Raw genomic sequence first — 16,447 nt, 5'->3', positions numbered from 1 at the left:
CACACACAAGCACGCACACACATACCACTGAAAATTACTAGCTCTCAAAGATGCCGATTTAGTTCTACTACTTTCCTAGCTGAAACCGTGAACAGACATCATCTACACCTGCATTCTTCTGCTGCTTTGAGAGGCAGGCCTGGAAAGATCGGATGAGTGATGCCATTGAGATAGGAGTTCAGTCTAACAAATCTCAATGTGAAAGCCCTGACGCTAACCTCTGAAGACTCCTATCTATAATATGTTCAGAGAAAGAAGTGTTTCAGCCCCTGTAACCAGGGGAGGAGGTAGGAGCAGAGAGCAACAAGCCGGGTGACACAGGGTGACACTGATAATGCAGAGAGCTCAAAGTGTGCACACACGGACAGACCACCACCACCAGCAGCAGCAGCAGCAGCAGCAGCAGCACCACCGTCCCCTCACACATAAACACACAGCCACCCCACACCGCGGTCCACATCCACACCCAGCAGGCTGGTTCCCGCCTTATGTGGAGACCGAAGCCAACTAGAGATTTCTTCCGCCGACCGGAAAGATTGGACTTTCCGCATTAGCGGCACTAGGACACCCAGAGCCTATCCACTACTTCTGCCATGGTGGCCCTGAAAACTACAGCACTTGGTACCAGAGATCCGAGAAGCCCAAGGCTCCAGAGAGATCCCAGCATGCAACTGGCCCAGCCCATTTGAGAGCTGTGTCCTTTGGCTTGTGAGAGTTCCCACGGGAGGGGGGTACTCCCCGAGTTTAAAGGGGAGGCTCCCTCCTCTGTGATCAAGATAGTTCCTTCCCGGTTCTGCTGGTAACTGATTTTTCTCTCCTGTGGAGCTGACAGGCAAGCTGAAGTTTTAAAGTTCAGAAAAGGAAGTAAGATCAGATCTGGCTGTAACTGACTTGATTACACTTTGCCTGAGACTGAGTGGGATTCCACCTCGCTGTGCTCTGGTAGGGACTATGGTAAATTTGAAAAGACTGAACTAAAGAATTGTTGGGTTTAAACGTGGGTAGTTTAGAAATTTCAGAGAGAAACAGAAGTTCTGGACACTCCCAGGGTTCACTGTCGCTGTGTTGGGGTTCAGGAAGTCACCACTCAAACCTTACATACACCAATCTCAGTTAAGCAAGGCTAGTTTATTAAACACGTACCATAATCCTGGAGCTCAGGACTGCAAAAAGGACTCGGGAGCCTAATTGCCATACCAGTCTGCTCTCGGGGGAGGCTTTTTATATGAGAAACCAGGTTCAAAAGTTTAAGGGCAAGGAGGGAAGCTGTTGGCTTCCTAGACATTAGCTGACCTTTAAGCTGACTGGGCCTGGGTAAGGTGTGGGGGTGGTGGTGGACGGGTGGTGAACTGGGGAATTTCAGAACACTGAGATAACAGAGCTTGAGTATTAGAACTTTTTGGCTTATTAGCAGCACTCTTCAGTGTCAGCCACAAAAACCACAGTGATAGGCAGGTGCAGGGAGGGCTGCCCAGTGGTCAGCTCTGACTCAAGATGTTTTAGACAGAACAGTTGATATTTCCCTTTGATTCAATGGGTCCTACATACAGCTTTGTGGAATAAGATTAGCAAACCTCATACAGATCCTTGAGAGCACACGGAACAAGACAGGGTATGTGGTCAGTGTGTCCGTCCCTGAGCCCAGTCATTTCTCCATGTCAGTGACTGCCATCCATGTCACAGCGACACTGTGAACTAGTCGGCAGAACAGAGTGACCGCAGCTATGCTGGGGAGGAGGGGAGTCAGACCATAACATCTGCTATCTAGATGGGAATGTGAGTGAGAACCACATTGGTATGTAGCGACAGAGCTGTGTGCATTAGACAGTCGCTTACGTCATGTTGGACGACGAGTGGATGAAGGACTAGCATGTACAAACAAAAACATACACATGGTTTTAGAAAACCCTATTTATTGTAACATGACACTATTGAACTTTCAAAACCACTTTTGTTGTCTCCTGTATTTACACAAAATTTCCAGAACGCGAGAATAAACAAATGTTGAAGAGACTAGACCATCCTAGTAATAAAAGTAATCGCATTAAAATATAAATTATCTAAATGCTAAAGTATAGGTTTGTCACATTAGATTGAAAAATAAGTCAGACCCAGCCATGTGTTTACTACAGAAAAAAAATGTTAAAGATAAATACTCCAGCAGATTCAAAGTGACCATCCTCACATAGTCAAAAGAAGACTAAATTTGATTTTAAAGTCGAGGCAGATTTTGGGCCAAAGGACATTACCAGTGATAATAAAGAGGCCAAGTCATCAAGTGACAGTAAACATGGCTGGGCGTGGTAGCACACGCCTTCTATCCCAGCGATGGGGAGGCACAGCCAGCCGCATGTCTGTGAGAAGAGACCACCGAGGACTACCCAGTGAAACCCTAAGAACTAAAATACACTCAGATTACGGTGGCACACGCCTTTAATCCAAGGCCTAGGGAGGCAGAGCCAGAAGAATCTCTGTGAGTTGGAGGCCATCCTGGTCTACAGAGTGAGTTACAGGACAGCCTGTCTGGAGAAACCCTGTCTCCAAAAACCAAAAACCAAAACCAAACCAAACCAAACCAACTAAAATAAACTGAGTGTACTCCTAATACCACACCTTTCTCACACGAAGAGGGGGAAAACATACTAGAATAATAAGAAGTAACAGCCAAGTCCAGCATCGCATACTTATGTTTTCAGTCTCAATAAGTGATAGAAGAAATCCACAAAGCAACAGGATCATCAACTATGAACACAGAGAATAAAAATGGAGACAGTTAAATTTAAATGAAATCAGAGTGACGGGAAGGGAGGGTGTTCCTGTCCACACACCTGTGACAGAAATGCTCATCACTTGAAGATGTTTCTGTTTAAAGCTTCTTTTTTTACATGCTATTTTTTTTTGAAAAAAAAATACCATCAGTTTTAAAAATTAAAGACTATCTATTTTACGATATTCAACAGGCTAATTACTAGACACTGTAGGCAACGAGTCCCCAGCCCGACCCAAGTGACTGCTTCTGCAAAGCTTTGGCTTTGTTTGACTGGCTTTTGGATCATTTATAAACATGCTTAGGTCTTCTGTCGTGCCAGTGTGTTCCAGTCCTTTCTTTCCACAGTGTGATTCTGGTCGGTCTGCTCCATCTTTCCTGTGTTAGAGTTCTTTTCTTAGTGCTATCCCTTATCCCTCATGGAAAAAAAATTGGATAATTGTCCCCCCCCCTTTTCTGTACAGCTGCTGTGTGGAATTTGGGGTAGCTGGATACATAACTGGAGAGATGAATTCCACTGTCAATGTTTCATTAGCTACAAATAACTCAAATTCAGTCCTGCTGTGGTTCTGCCCATCCCGTTTCAGCTCTTGCTGCCTTTGTCTCCTGTTGTGCATAGCTTCATCTTCCTCACACAAAGACGCATCTCTTTTCAAATACTCTTCCGTCCTGCTTCTGGTGACAGTGGTCATGTGTTGAGAAATCACTGCATCCCCTTCCCCCTTCCTGATCCTCACTTCACACCCATCCTCTTCTAGATCTGACTTACTGCCCCTCTCCACAAGGAATATTGATTTTCATACTTCTGTCATGTTCTTACATGGGGTTTTATTGTTATTGCTTGGTTTTGTTCAATTTTCTTGAAACAAGGATTTCTCTGTAGACCAGGCTGGCCTTCTGAGTGCTAGAATTCAAGGGTGCGCCACCACCTGGCTGGATCTTGTTTTAAATAATGTCACACCTTGTGGTGCTTTGAATAAAAATCAGACTCATAGGGAGTGGCATTATTGGGGATGTGGCCTGAGCGGAGTATGTGGGGCTCTGTGGGGGGAAAGGTGTTACAGGGGGTGGGCTTGTAGGTTTTAGAAGCCCATCAAGGCTTCTGTCTCTGTTTCCCTGCCGCCTGGGGTCCAGATGTAGAATTCTTAGTTACCTCTCCAGAACCACGTGTCTGGGTGCTGCTATGCTTCCCAACACAATGATAAGGGGCTAACCCTCCCAACTGTAAGCAAGCCCCACTTAAGAGTTGCTGTGGTCACCGTGTCTCTTCACAGCAATGTGAAACCTCAAGTAAGACACACCTCAGTCTAATGAATCTTAGGTGTGCCTGGAGTCATTACACAGCCTGGGTGGCTGCCATTCACCGGCATCAATGCTGAGCTCCCTTTAAACCCCATGAAGTTCTGGATGACCTGTGACAATGACATTTATTGATTCCATGCTGTTCATTCCCTTGTCTTTTTTTCTCCATTTTTCATGTGTGTGGTGTCACTGTTTGTATGGGGGGGGAATGGTGTGCATGCAGAAATGTACAAGCAAAAGACCAATAAGACAAAATAAAAAATGACCAAGCAATGCAAAATAAAACAAAACAAAAAGGTTACAAAAATACCACCAAGTTTATTTTGTGTGGGCCGAGGTGCTGATACACCTAGTGAGACAGCATTGTCCTCCTCCTTCACATGCACATCTGACTTTTATTTGCTAGCAGGTGTCAATTACAGATAGTTCACTGGTTAGGGGTGGGAGCCCATGGTTCCCCACCACCACCCCCCATTGATGAGACTGTCTCCCTTGAACCTGCACATACTGTACCAACTCTTGAGAGTTTATAATGTGCATCTGTTGTGTCTGGAAGTCAGTATTTCCTTGGAGACATCCCTCTGACTCTTACAATCTTCCTGCCTTCTCTTGTCTGTAGATCCCTGAGCCTTTAGGCTTGTGTTTTTATTTTGCTTTTCTTTTCCAAGATACCCTGGAATTCATTACATGAAACCTGGGCTTGCCTTAAATGCCTGGTAATTCTCTTTCCTCAGCCTCTCATATTCTGGAATTATAGGCAAGTCACCACACCTAGCTCCAATCCTTAAAGGAAAGGACTCTGAGTTGCAGGCATCCAGCCTTTTCTCCTAGACATTAGAGCCACCAGGGCTTTGTTGCTGCTGCCATTGGAACAATGGCAGAGTCAGGTTCTTCGTTTAGGGCCCCTCGCAGTTTAACTACCAGTGTTCTGTGTACTGACCCTGTAGGGAGGATAGAACTCTTTTCCCAGTCGCGTTTGGCAGCATCCTGGGACAGGTTCTACAAACTCAGTCAATCCGAACTGTCAGAATGCTGGGAAAAGTTGTCAGGAGACTTCCTAGATTTCTGAGGATGAGACATTTCCAACAGAGTATCTTCTCTGAACCTACTTCCCAACAGTGTGAATACTCTGATGTTCACCAAATCCCAGGGCAGATTATAGTACTCATTTTAAGTCACAGTCTTCCTAATGAGTTCTCTGACTTTCAGGAAGATTTTCATACAATGGCTTGTCCTCCTCCTTCACATGCACCTGACTCCTGGTGATTATGGATTTTCTGATGCTGTGTAAGCTCACCATTTACAATAAAAGCTTTTTTAACGAGTCTTGAGTCACAGCGTCTCCAGACTTATATGGACTCTCTGATGAGCTTTAAGAGCTAAGCTAATTCTGTAAATATTCCCACGTTCCTTGCATTCATAGTGTTTGACACAAGCAAGCATTTTTTTTTTTTTATGTTGAAGAAGGCCCCAGCTCCATGTGAAGGTCTTTCCACATTCTTCATACTGATAGGGTGTCCTACTATGCATGAAGGCTGAACTAAGTCTAAACATTTTCCCACCTTACTTTTATTCATAGGTTTTCTCACCAGTAGAACTTCTCTGATATACAGGGAGCTTAGAATTACTGAAGGGCTTTCCATATTACATCATAAGACTTATTAATATTATATTTAGAATGTCAAAACAAGTTTCATATTCAACTAAAGGTCTTCCTACATTCTTAACAGTGGTAATGTTTCTTACAGTGTGAATTCTTTGATATACTTTGAGGTGTCTACCATACATAAAGTACTTCCCACATTCTTTATATTCATGATGATTCTTGCCAGTATGAATTCTAATATGCCTAAGAATTTTGTAAAGATATTAAAAAGCTTCCCCATATTCATTACACTGAATGGACTTCTCACCAGTATGGACTCGTTAAGTTCTGTTCTATGAACAATGTCTGTTCAATCTTCCACACACTGAAAGAGTTTCACATCAGTATGAATTCTCAGATGTTTATTGAGTTGGGACTTACATCTGAAAGCTGACCCACACAGCTCACATTCGAATGGTTTCTCTCTAGAATGAATGCTCTGATGCTGAATGAGGTACGCCAGAACAACGAAGGCCTTTCCACACTCCTGACACTTAAAAGGTTTCTCATCAGAATGAATTTTCCGATGATGGAACAGGCTTGAGCGGTGAATAAAAGCTTTCCCACACTCACTGCATTCATATGATTTCACACCAGCATGAACAGCGCCATGTTGAATGAGATTGGATTCACGCTTGAAGGATTTCCCACATACTTTGCATTCAAAGGGTCTTTTACTTGTATGAACAATTTTATGGCTATTAAGTTGACTGGGAAGAAGGAAAGCCTTTCCACATTCTTTACATTCAAAAGGTTTCTCACCACTGTGAGACTTCTGATGATGAATAAGAAGTGTATTAAGTCTAAAGAACTTCCCACATTCTTCACACTGGAAGGGTTTCTTCCCAGTGTGAATGCTCTCATGTTCAGTTAATTTGGACCTTTGACGAAAGCATTTCCCACATTCCTTGCACTGATAGGGCTTCCCATCAGTATGAATTGTGAGATGTTTATTAAGTTGGTATTTATTTGGGAAGGCTGAACCACAGAGCTTACATTTGAAAGGATTCTCTTCAGTGTGAGTTTTCAGATGCTCAGAAAGGTATACCTGAAGCCGAAAAGCCTTGCCACACACATTGCATTCCAAGTATTTCTCTTCCATGTGAGTTTTCTGATGCTCAGAAAGGTATAGTTGGAGCCGGAAAGCACTCCCACATATGTTACATTCGAAGGGTTTCTCGCCGCTATGAATGCGCTGGTGCTTAACAAGGTGTCTGGCAGTTCTGAATTTCTTGCCACATTCCTCACATTCAAATGGCTTCTCTTCACTATGACTGCTCTGGTGCCGAGTGAGGTGAGCAAGAACAATGAAGCCCTTCCCACAATCCTTACACTGAAAAGGTCTCTCACCAGAATGGATTTTCTGATGGCGCACAAAACTTCTGTGTCGTTTAAAGGCTTTCCCACACTCATTACATTCATATGGTTTCACATCAGCATGAATAAGCCCATGTTCAACAAGGCTGGAGACACGGTTGAAGGACTTCCCACATTCCCTGCATTCAAATGGTTTTGTACCTGTATGAATGGTTTTATGGTACTTGAGCAGGTTGGGATGTTGAAAAGTCTGTCCGCCTTCATTTTGATTGAAAGGTTTCTCACCGCTGTGAGACTTCTGATGTCTTGTGAGCTGTTGGGGGAGTCTGAAGGCCTTCCCACACTCCTTACACTCATAGGGCTTCTCTCCAGTGTGGATACTCTGATGCTGAGTGAGAGTTGAACTACAACCGAAGCACTTCCCACACTCTTTACACTCATATGCCTTTTCTGGATTGTGAGCAAGAGTCTGGCAGGTATAAGGAGGCATTCCTTCCTTATTAGTAATCTGTTGACCAGCATCACTTTGAGAATCCTGTAGTCCCTGGACTGTACTATAGTTGGGGCCATTACTAAACCAGGAACCCTTGAAGTCAAAAGTTCTACTTAATTGCTTTATGCTGTGTTTGGAAAATTTTCTATTATTAATATGATTTGGGGGGAATATATTTTCAGCATCATAATCTGCCTCCAAATCTGAAAGAAAAGGAGAAAGCAAGAATACTTTTATTTTCTGGTAACACGCATACACGCATTTTCCTGTAAAGTAAGAGCCATTAAATGAATACTCTAAAGTAATCTCTGAGAAGCTGGATGGGAGCACAGAGAGCAGCAGTGAGGAAAGTTTATGTAAGAAGATGCTCTTTACAGTAGAACAGGTTAGAAATGGGAAGACATGTCTGTGGTGAGAATTCTGGTTTCTTTATAAACACTGAAATTTTATGAGAATGTTTTTGTTTGTTTCCTTTGTAATAGCCCTGGTTGTCAGGGAGTTGTTTTGTAGATCAGGCCAGCCTCAAACTCACAAGAGATCCACCTGGCTCTGTCTACCATCTGCTGGTATATAATTAAAGGTATTATGTCACGACCCCCAGCATGTTTTTAATCCCAGGTATAGGATATGGGGCTACTTCAGATTGCCCACAGCAACAGACTATGATTTGCCTAGTGCTATGGCAGGGGCTTGATTTTGCTAGCTATAGATAGTTTTTGCAAGTCTATGACGCTTAAAATTCTAGGGAGTCTTGAGAGGGGATATGAATGCTAAAGCACCCAGAGGTGCTGAGGGAGGTTCTGCTCCTGCTGCCAGTTGCTGATCTTGTGGTCTGTCAAGTGGTTGCACACAAAGAGAGAAGAAGAAATTGGATATCCCAGAAGCCAAGATCAAAGTTGCTCCAAGAAACTCGAAGCCCTAATCAGCAGGCTATCTGATGTCTAAGGATATCAACACTCCTTTGCCCCTCTAGCCTTCTTTCTTTCCTAGTGTTTGGCGATTGGAAGGATGGAATAATGGTGGAAAAGGGTTGTAGAAAAAGAAACCCACACAGTAGCCAAAAGTCTCTCTACAGCTCCACTTTACCACATTATAACTGTACTGAAATAATCTTACATGTTTATTTGTATACTACTTGAAATACACAGCAATTAGACATTTCCACCAGCCTGTCCTTGGGGACCTAGTAGCAGCAACTTATGTCATCACACACAGCCACCAGGTGTGCCAGGTGTAACCCATAAAAGGCCCCAGCCACCCCAGCTCACTCTCCCATTCTGCCTTTCTCTTAAGCTGTCTTGTTCATTTTCTCTGTCACTCTGTTTCTTCCCTCCACCCCCCATATCCCCACTGGAGATAGCCTTTCAATTTCAGCCATGCAGCTCATCATTGCTACTTTGTGGGTTCTTCTTTTTCCCACCTCTCACCCACTAACGCTAGAGAAGAGATAAATAAGGATAGAAGGGAGACACTGAGAATGATCCCTCAATCTAACTTCTTTCCCACCCATTTCTCCAAATTTCCAGCCCAATCCCTTTAAAAGTTTCTCCCAACTATTCCTCCCTCAGGTCTCCAACAGTGTATTTAAACAGCTGTTCTCCCAGATTTACTAATACTAGCAGCTCCAAGCTATAACAACTGTTCTAGCCTATCTGCTCAGCCCAGCTTCTCCTGACTCAACTGTCTCCTAACAATATCTTCTGCCCCAATTGCCTTTGTCTCTCACCCTGCTCAATCTCCATTCTCAGCCTCTGCTTTGTATCCTACACTGAAGGCCATAGGGCCAAGCAGTTCTAACAGCTAAGAATTCTTAAAAGGCCAGTTCAGTTCACTAGCAACTGGAGATCCTTTAAAGGGCCAGAAGCACATGATAAATTCACTACAACCCAAACCCCCAATGAATCTCTTACACTAGATCAATTGTGTGGTATAATTCCTTAGCCACATACCTTGGCATAAGCCTGCCAAAGGTACCCACATCTTGCCACTTTATCCTATCATACATCCTTTAGTAAAGGTTTTTTTAACTAAGTCCTGAGGGGTGGGGGGAAAACTATACCCAACAAAGACAAGACCAGACATCAGCACTTAGAATTATACTTTTCCCAATGGCACATGCATAAATATCAGCATGAAAACACAGTACTAGTTAGGGTAGTATGCGTACACTAGAGCCAAGCAACCCTACCCTCACAGGCCCCGAGTATTGCAACATAGCTGAAGCACAAGAAAAACATTAAAATAGCCTTCATACATATGATAGAAGATTAAAGAGGAAGAAATGGAATCTATGAAAACACAAACCGTGGAAGGAAATGAATGAAATAGCTCTCAAGACCTGAGAGCAGACTTAGAATCTATAAAGGAGACCAAAACTGAGATACGTCTTTAATTGAAAAACTTAGAAACATAAACAGGAACCTCAAAGGCAAACCTCACCAACACAGTACAAGAGACAGTAGAGAGAATCTGGGGCACTGTAGACACAATAGGAGAAATAAATAACTCATGGAAATCTATCAAAACAAAGACAAAAAAAACAAAAACAAAAACAAAACCCAGCCCAAACTATCCAGGAAATCAGATATACAATGGAAAGACCAAATCTAGGAATAAGAATAGAAGAAGGAGAAGAAACTCAGGTCAAAGATCACGGAAATATTTTCAACAAAATCATAAAAGTTTCCCCTACTCTAAAGAATAACATGCCTATTAAGGAACAAGAACCATGCCAACATCAGCAGACTGAAGAAACGACGATCCTGTCCCATCAGCACATAATAACCAAAACACTAAACATACAGGACATGCAAGAATATGAAAAGCTGCAAAGGACACAGGCAGAGAATAAAGGCAGCTCACTGGGCTAGTGCATGGCTGCTTCCTGGAAGCTTGAAAAGTCAGGAGGGAATGGGCAGGTACTTTACAGAGTCTGGAAGACCACAGATGCTATTCCCAGCAAAACTATCCATTACCAATAATCCTAAAAACTTCATGTTATCGGTATAGAAACAGACAAGTTGATCAATGGAACCGAACTGAAGACCCAGAAATAAACACACTCACCTATAGACAACTTGATTTTTGACAAAGAAGCCAAAACCATACAATGGAAAAGGGAGAGCATCTTCAACAAATGGTGTTGGTCTAACTGTATGTCTGCATATAGAAGAATGAAATAGATCCATATTTATCACCTGCATAAAATTCAAGTCCAAATGGATCAAAGACCTCAATGTAAAGCCAGATACACTAAATCTAATAGAACAGAAAGTTGGGAACAGCCTTCAAAATGTTGCTAGAGGAGAAAACTTCCTAAACCAATGACTCAGGCTCAAAGATCAAAAATTAAGAAATGGGACCTCATGAAACTGAAAAGTTTCTGTAAGTCAAAGGACACCATCAATGGAAAAAAAAAAAGACATACTACAGATTAGGAAAAGATCTTCACCAATACTACATCTGACAGAGGGCCAATATCCAAAATATATACAGAAATCAAGAAGTTAGGTACCAACAAACCAAATAACCTAATTAAAAAAATAGGATATAGAACTAAATAGACAATTCTCAATAGAGGAATCTTGAATGGTCGAGAAGCACGTAAAGAAATGTTCAACATTCTTAGTCATCAGCGAAATGCAAGTCAAAATGACTCTGAGAGTCCACCTTACATCAATCAGAATGGCTAAGATCAAAAACTCAAGGGACAGCACATGCTGGCAAAGTTGTGGAGTGAGGGGAACACTCCTCCACTGCTGGTGGGAGTGTAAACTTGTACAACCATTCTGGAAATCAATTTGGCAATTTCTTGGAAAATTTGGAATAGTTGTGCCTCAAAACACAGCTATACTGCTCCTGGACATATAACCTAAAAGATGCTCCACAATTAGCACAAGGACACTTGCTCAACTATACTCATAGCAGCTTTAGTCATAAAGGCCAGAAACTGGAAACAACCTAGATGTCCGTCAACTGAAGAATGGATAAAGGAAATGTGGTTCATTTACATGATGGAATATTACTCAGCTATTAAAAACAAGGGCAACATACATTGTGCAGGGAAATAGATGGAACTAGACAATATCATCCTGGGTGGGAAAATCCGGACCCAAAAGAACATGTGTGATATAAACTTACTTATAAGTGAATATTAGCCATAAAGTACAAGATAACCATGCCATAAGCAACAGACCCAAAGAAGCCAAATTACAAAAAGGGCCTAAGGGAGGGTGGCTGAATCTTTCTCAGAAGGAAAAGTAAAATAGATATTGGAGGAGGATAGATAGAGGGAACTGGATGGGAGAGAGGATGTGGATGGGAGGAGGTCAGATGTAGGGAGAGCAGGGGAGAAAGAATGGAAATTGGTGGTGGAGGAGGGACTTGCCAGAGACCTGGGATGGGGGAAGGTCCCAGGAGTCTATGGGAGCAGCTCTAGCTAAGACTCCTAGCAATGGATTTATGGATCCAAAGTGGCCACTTCCTATAGCCAGTCAGGACTCTCAGTGAAGAGATAACAACATGTCTTAGTCAGGGTTTCTATTCCTGCACAAACATCATGACCAAGAAGCAAGTTGGGGAGGAAAGAGTTTATTCAGCTTAGACTTTCACATTGCTGTTCATCACCAAAGGAAGTCAGGAATGGAACTCAAGCAGGTCAGGAAGCAGGAGCTGATGCAGAGGCCATGGAGGGATGTTTCTTACTGGCTTGTTTCCCCTGGATTGCTCAGCTTGCTTTCTTATAGAACCCAGGAGTACCAACCCAGGGATGGCACCACCTAAAATGGGCTCTCTGCCCTTGATCACCAACTAAGAAAATACCCCACAGCTGGATCTCATGGAGGCATTTCCCCAACTGAAGCTCCTTTCTCTGTGATAACTCCGGCCTGTGTCAAGTTGACACACAAAAACAGTCAGTACAGGACCAACCCATGCACAAAACCTTTGACCCAAAATGTGTCTTACCTACAAGATATACAAGGACAATTACGAGCAGGGATGGAGGGAAAGGCCAAACAAAGACTGCCCCAGATTGAGAACCATCCCATGGGCAAGAACCAACCCTTGACACTATTAATGATGCTCTGTTGTGCTTGCAGACAGGAGCCTAGCATAGCTGTCCTCTGAGAGGCTCTACCCAGCAGCCAATGGAAAGAGATGCAGAGACACACAATCAATCATTAGATGGAACTGGAGGAGTCTTGTGGAAGAGTAGGGGTAGGGGACTGAGGGACGAAGGGGACAAGGATTCCACTGGAAGACCAACAGAGTCAACTAACCTAGACCCTTGAGGACTCCCAGAGAATGAACCACCAACCAAAGAGTGAGTGTGGGCTGGATCTAGGCCCCTTGCACATATGAAGTAGATGTTCAGCTTGGTCGTCATGAGGGTCCCCAACAACAGGAGTGGGGCTTGTCCCTGAATTTGTTGCCAGCCTTTCCCCTAACTGGGTCACCTTGTCTGGCCTCAGTGGGAGACTATGGGGTAATACCTAGAGTGGGGGCTCCCCCTTGTCAAAGAGAAGGGGAGGGAAGAATGGGGAGAGGGATCTATGTGAGGGGTACTGGGAGGAGAGGGGCTGATACTGGGATGTAAAGTAGAAAAAAAAAATAAGTAAATGTAATAAAAAAAAAACTTTAAAAAGACAGCAACAACAAAAAAAGAAAATTGGGTGAAGACGGAGATTAAAAGAGAAACTAAAGACTTTCTAGAATTGAGTGAAAATGAAGACAAAACACATCCAAACTTACAGGACATGATGAAGTGGTTCTAAGAAGCAAGTTCACAGCTCTATGCACCTTCACTTTTAAAAAATGGAGAAGTCTCACTCTAACAACTCCAGACAAAACGCTCTAGGATAAAAAGATGAAATTACACCCAAAAGGAATAGACTGTAAGAAGTAATTAAAGTCAGTCCTGAAACCAATAAAAGAGAAACAAAGGGAAAAAACACATGACGAATCAGTGAAACAGAGCTGACTCAGAAAATCAGAAAGAAAGACAAACCCTCAGTCCAGTTATCTAAAAGTGGAAAAAGGAGATTCAAAGTAACAAAATTAAAGATGAAAGAATGACATAATTGAGGATGGTCTGTGCTACTTTTTTTTTCCCACAGGAAAAACTGTGGCACAGCAGATACATTGATCAAGAGAAATGAATTTAAGACATAAACCTACATATCCATGGTCACCTGAAAGTTGCTTAAAAAAAAAAAAAAGCCAGGAATACACAATGGAAAAGACAGCATCTTCAACAAATAGGGCCAGTCAAAAAGTACAGCTGTGTGTACAAAAATACAAATAGATCCATGCTTATCACTCTGTACAAAACGTTGCTCCAAATGGATCAAAGATCTCAATGTGAAACCAGATACACTCAACTTGACAGAAGAGAAAGTAGGGAATAGGACTTGAACTCGTTGCCACAGGAAAACAAGCTCTGACCGGGGCATCATAGACACAGGCACGGGAAACAAGAATAATAAACGGGGCATTGTGAAACTGAAGAGCTTTTGCATAGCACAGGACACTGTCATTTGGACAAAACAGAAGCCTACAGAGAGAAAAAAATAACAACTACACATCCAACACAGGTCTAATATCCAAAACATATACAGAACCTACAAAACAAATAACTCAATTAAAAAATAGATACAGATCTCAACGGAGAATTCTCAGCAACAAACTCAATTGGCTGAAACACCTATAACTCCAGCCTAAGGGGAGCTGACACTTTCTTTCCGCCTCTTAGGATACCTGCACACGTGTGTGCACACACACACACGCACACAACCAATAATGAAATACTTCTAAAGGTTACAGAGAGAGAGCACCTGGGAAGAAAATAAGAACAACTTAAAGTGATTCGTGAAACAGAAGCCCCTGTGACAGCCTCTGCTGTCACCCTGACTTCCTTCCCGGGGCTCAGGCTTGTTTCCCACAGGCCCTGGGGCTTTGAAGGAAGTTTGCCACATCCAGTGCCAGCTCTGTGGAGCCTCTGACCACATCTGTGCCCGGAAGGGCTGCAGGCTCACCTCACTCTTACTCACCTGGGCTCGGCCTGTCTGTTCCTTCCTTCACAGCCGTCCAGGGCTCTTTCTCCTGCTCTAGTAAGATGATCAGAGCTGGCTTGGAAATGCAACTTCCCACTTAAAAGAAAAAAAGAGGTGGCTCATTGTGTAGACACTTCTTTGTTTGTTTATTTATTAAGACTCAATCTAGTAATCCCAGGATGCCCTAGAACATAGTAAGTAGAGCAGGCTGGCCTTGAACTTACTTGATCTGCCCACTCTGCCTCCCAAGTGCTGGGACTGAAGGCGTGTGCCACCATGTCCTCACTGTGTAGAGTTCGAAATATAGACTTATCTATTATAAAGGTTTATACAACTTGGCAGAGTGAGTGGATCATGCCTGTGAGGCCAGAAAGTGGGGGACTGAGCCAGGCCCTCTGGGCTGCAGGGCAAGACCCTTGTCTCCGAAAAACAGATAAAACATTCTAAAAGTCAAAATAATGCTTTGGAAAGACTTCAGAGAAAAAAAAGAAACAACCTGGGAAAGAAACAAGCTGTTTCAAATTAGGGTTTTTAATCTCCTTTAAATGCAGATAAAGGCTTGTCACTTAAGAGGAAAGCATAATTGAGTAATGAGAACATGAGCCCAGGCTATACTGTCTACTGTAGACCCCATCTCTGCAGCTCACTACTAATGACATTCATTTAGGCGAGCCCCATGGGATTCTATGGTCAATTTTTACATCTAATAATTATAACAGAGGCACACACATATAATCACAATTCTTAAAGAGTAAACACAGGCAGATAAGAAGTGCAAGGCTCAATTGAGTTTCATACCAAGTCCAAAGCCGGCCTGCAGTATGTGAGAGCCGGAGCCAAAGAAATGCTCTAATAACAACGGACAGAAATGTAGATGGAGCGCATGCCATCTATGTGATAGGGTTGACGCTAAGATTAAGTATAATATTCAAATACTTTGATTCTCTGGTTTACACTAATACAAAATCACTATGTTTTAACTTTCTATGTATATATTTAGTAATGCCGGGGATCGAACTAGGGCCTTGAGCATCCTGGGGACCTGTGTTCTTCATGTTGCTTCTGTTAACATTTACACCTCATTCTTACAGATCCGACCAATGAAAAGACAAACTCCACGCCATACAACGTCCACTACAAAGCAGGTAAAGGAAGTATTCACTGAAGGAAACAGAATGTGTCTACTTCCGTTTTTTAGTCAACTCTACTGATTCATTAGTAAGTAAAATCATATCGGCTCTTGTATTTAGTTGTGCATGTACAGGGTATGTATGATAATAGTGTGTAGGTATGCATGCATGTATGCAGGCATGCAAGTGTCTACAGGCCAGAGACCAGTGCTGTATGACTTTTTTGGTTGCTCTAGACTTCAGTTTCTTAGACGGGGTTTCTCACTGAGCCTAGAAATTGAGAGGACCAACAAGGGGTGGGCAAGCACACACTTCAGGAACCCACAAACTTTACACACTTACCAGCTCCCTCTTTTAAACTTCTATTGATTACATTTTATTTTATGTGTATGTAAGGATCTGCCTGCATGAGTGACTGAGCACCACAAAGACGCATGTTACCCATAGAGGCAAGAAGAGGGCATCGATTACATTTTATTTTATGTGTAAGTAAGGATCTGCCTGCATGTGTGACTGAGCACCACAAAGACGCATGTTACCCATAGAGGTAGAAGAGGGCATCGAATCCCCTAAAACCGGAGTTACACCTGGTTGTGAGCCACCTGCGGTGCTGGGAATTGAACCTGGATCCTCCACAAGAGCAGCTGGTCCCCTTAACCACCATGCTATCTCTCTGGCACCTAATTCTATTAATGAATTTGTCTCTTCATTTATTTTATTTATTTATTTATTTATTTATTT

General features: G+C 42.8%; 2 protein-coding genes across 2 annotated transcripts in view; both read right to left on the bottom strand.

Moving 5' to 3' along the window:
- The window catches only part of LOC110318939 (zinc finger protein 60-like), a 246,128-nt gene that overhangs the window by 16,690 nt on the left and 212,991 nt on the right, over positions 1-16,447 (bottom strand). The gene's annotated exons all lie outside the window — the stretch shown is intronic.
- Positions 4,673-16,447, bottom strand: part of LOC110329926 (zinc finger protein 59) — a 197,162-nt gene continuing 185,387 nt past the window's right edge. Inside the window, exons 2-3 of the mRNA XM_029536692.1 lie at positions 14,574-14,672; positions 4,673-7,727 (exon numbers count right to left, since the gene is read on the bottom strand). Of these exons, the coding sequence (XP_029392552.1) occupies positions 6,025-7,727; positions 14,574-14,672 (1,802 nt within the window). The 3' untranslated portion in view covers positions 4,673-6,024. The remainder of the gene's footprint in view (positions 7,728-14,573; positions 14,673-16,447) is intronic.

Source organism: Mus pahari, chromosome 1 (genome assembly GCF_900095145.1).
Source record: "Mus pahari chromosome 1, PAHARI_EIJ_v1.1, whole genome shotgun sequence".
NCBI classification, from domain to species: domain Eukaryota; kingdom Metazoa; phylum Chordata; class Mammalia; order Rodentia; family Muridae; genus Mus; species Mus pahari.
This window is presented reverse-complemented; position numbering and strand designations above follow the sequence as displayed.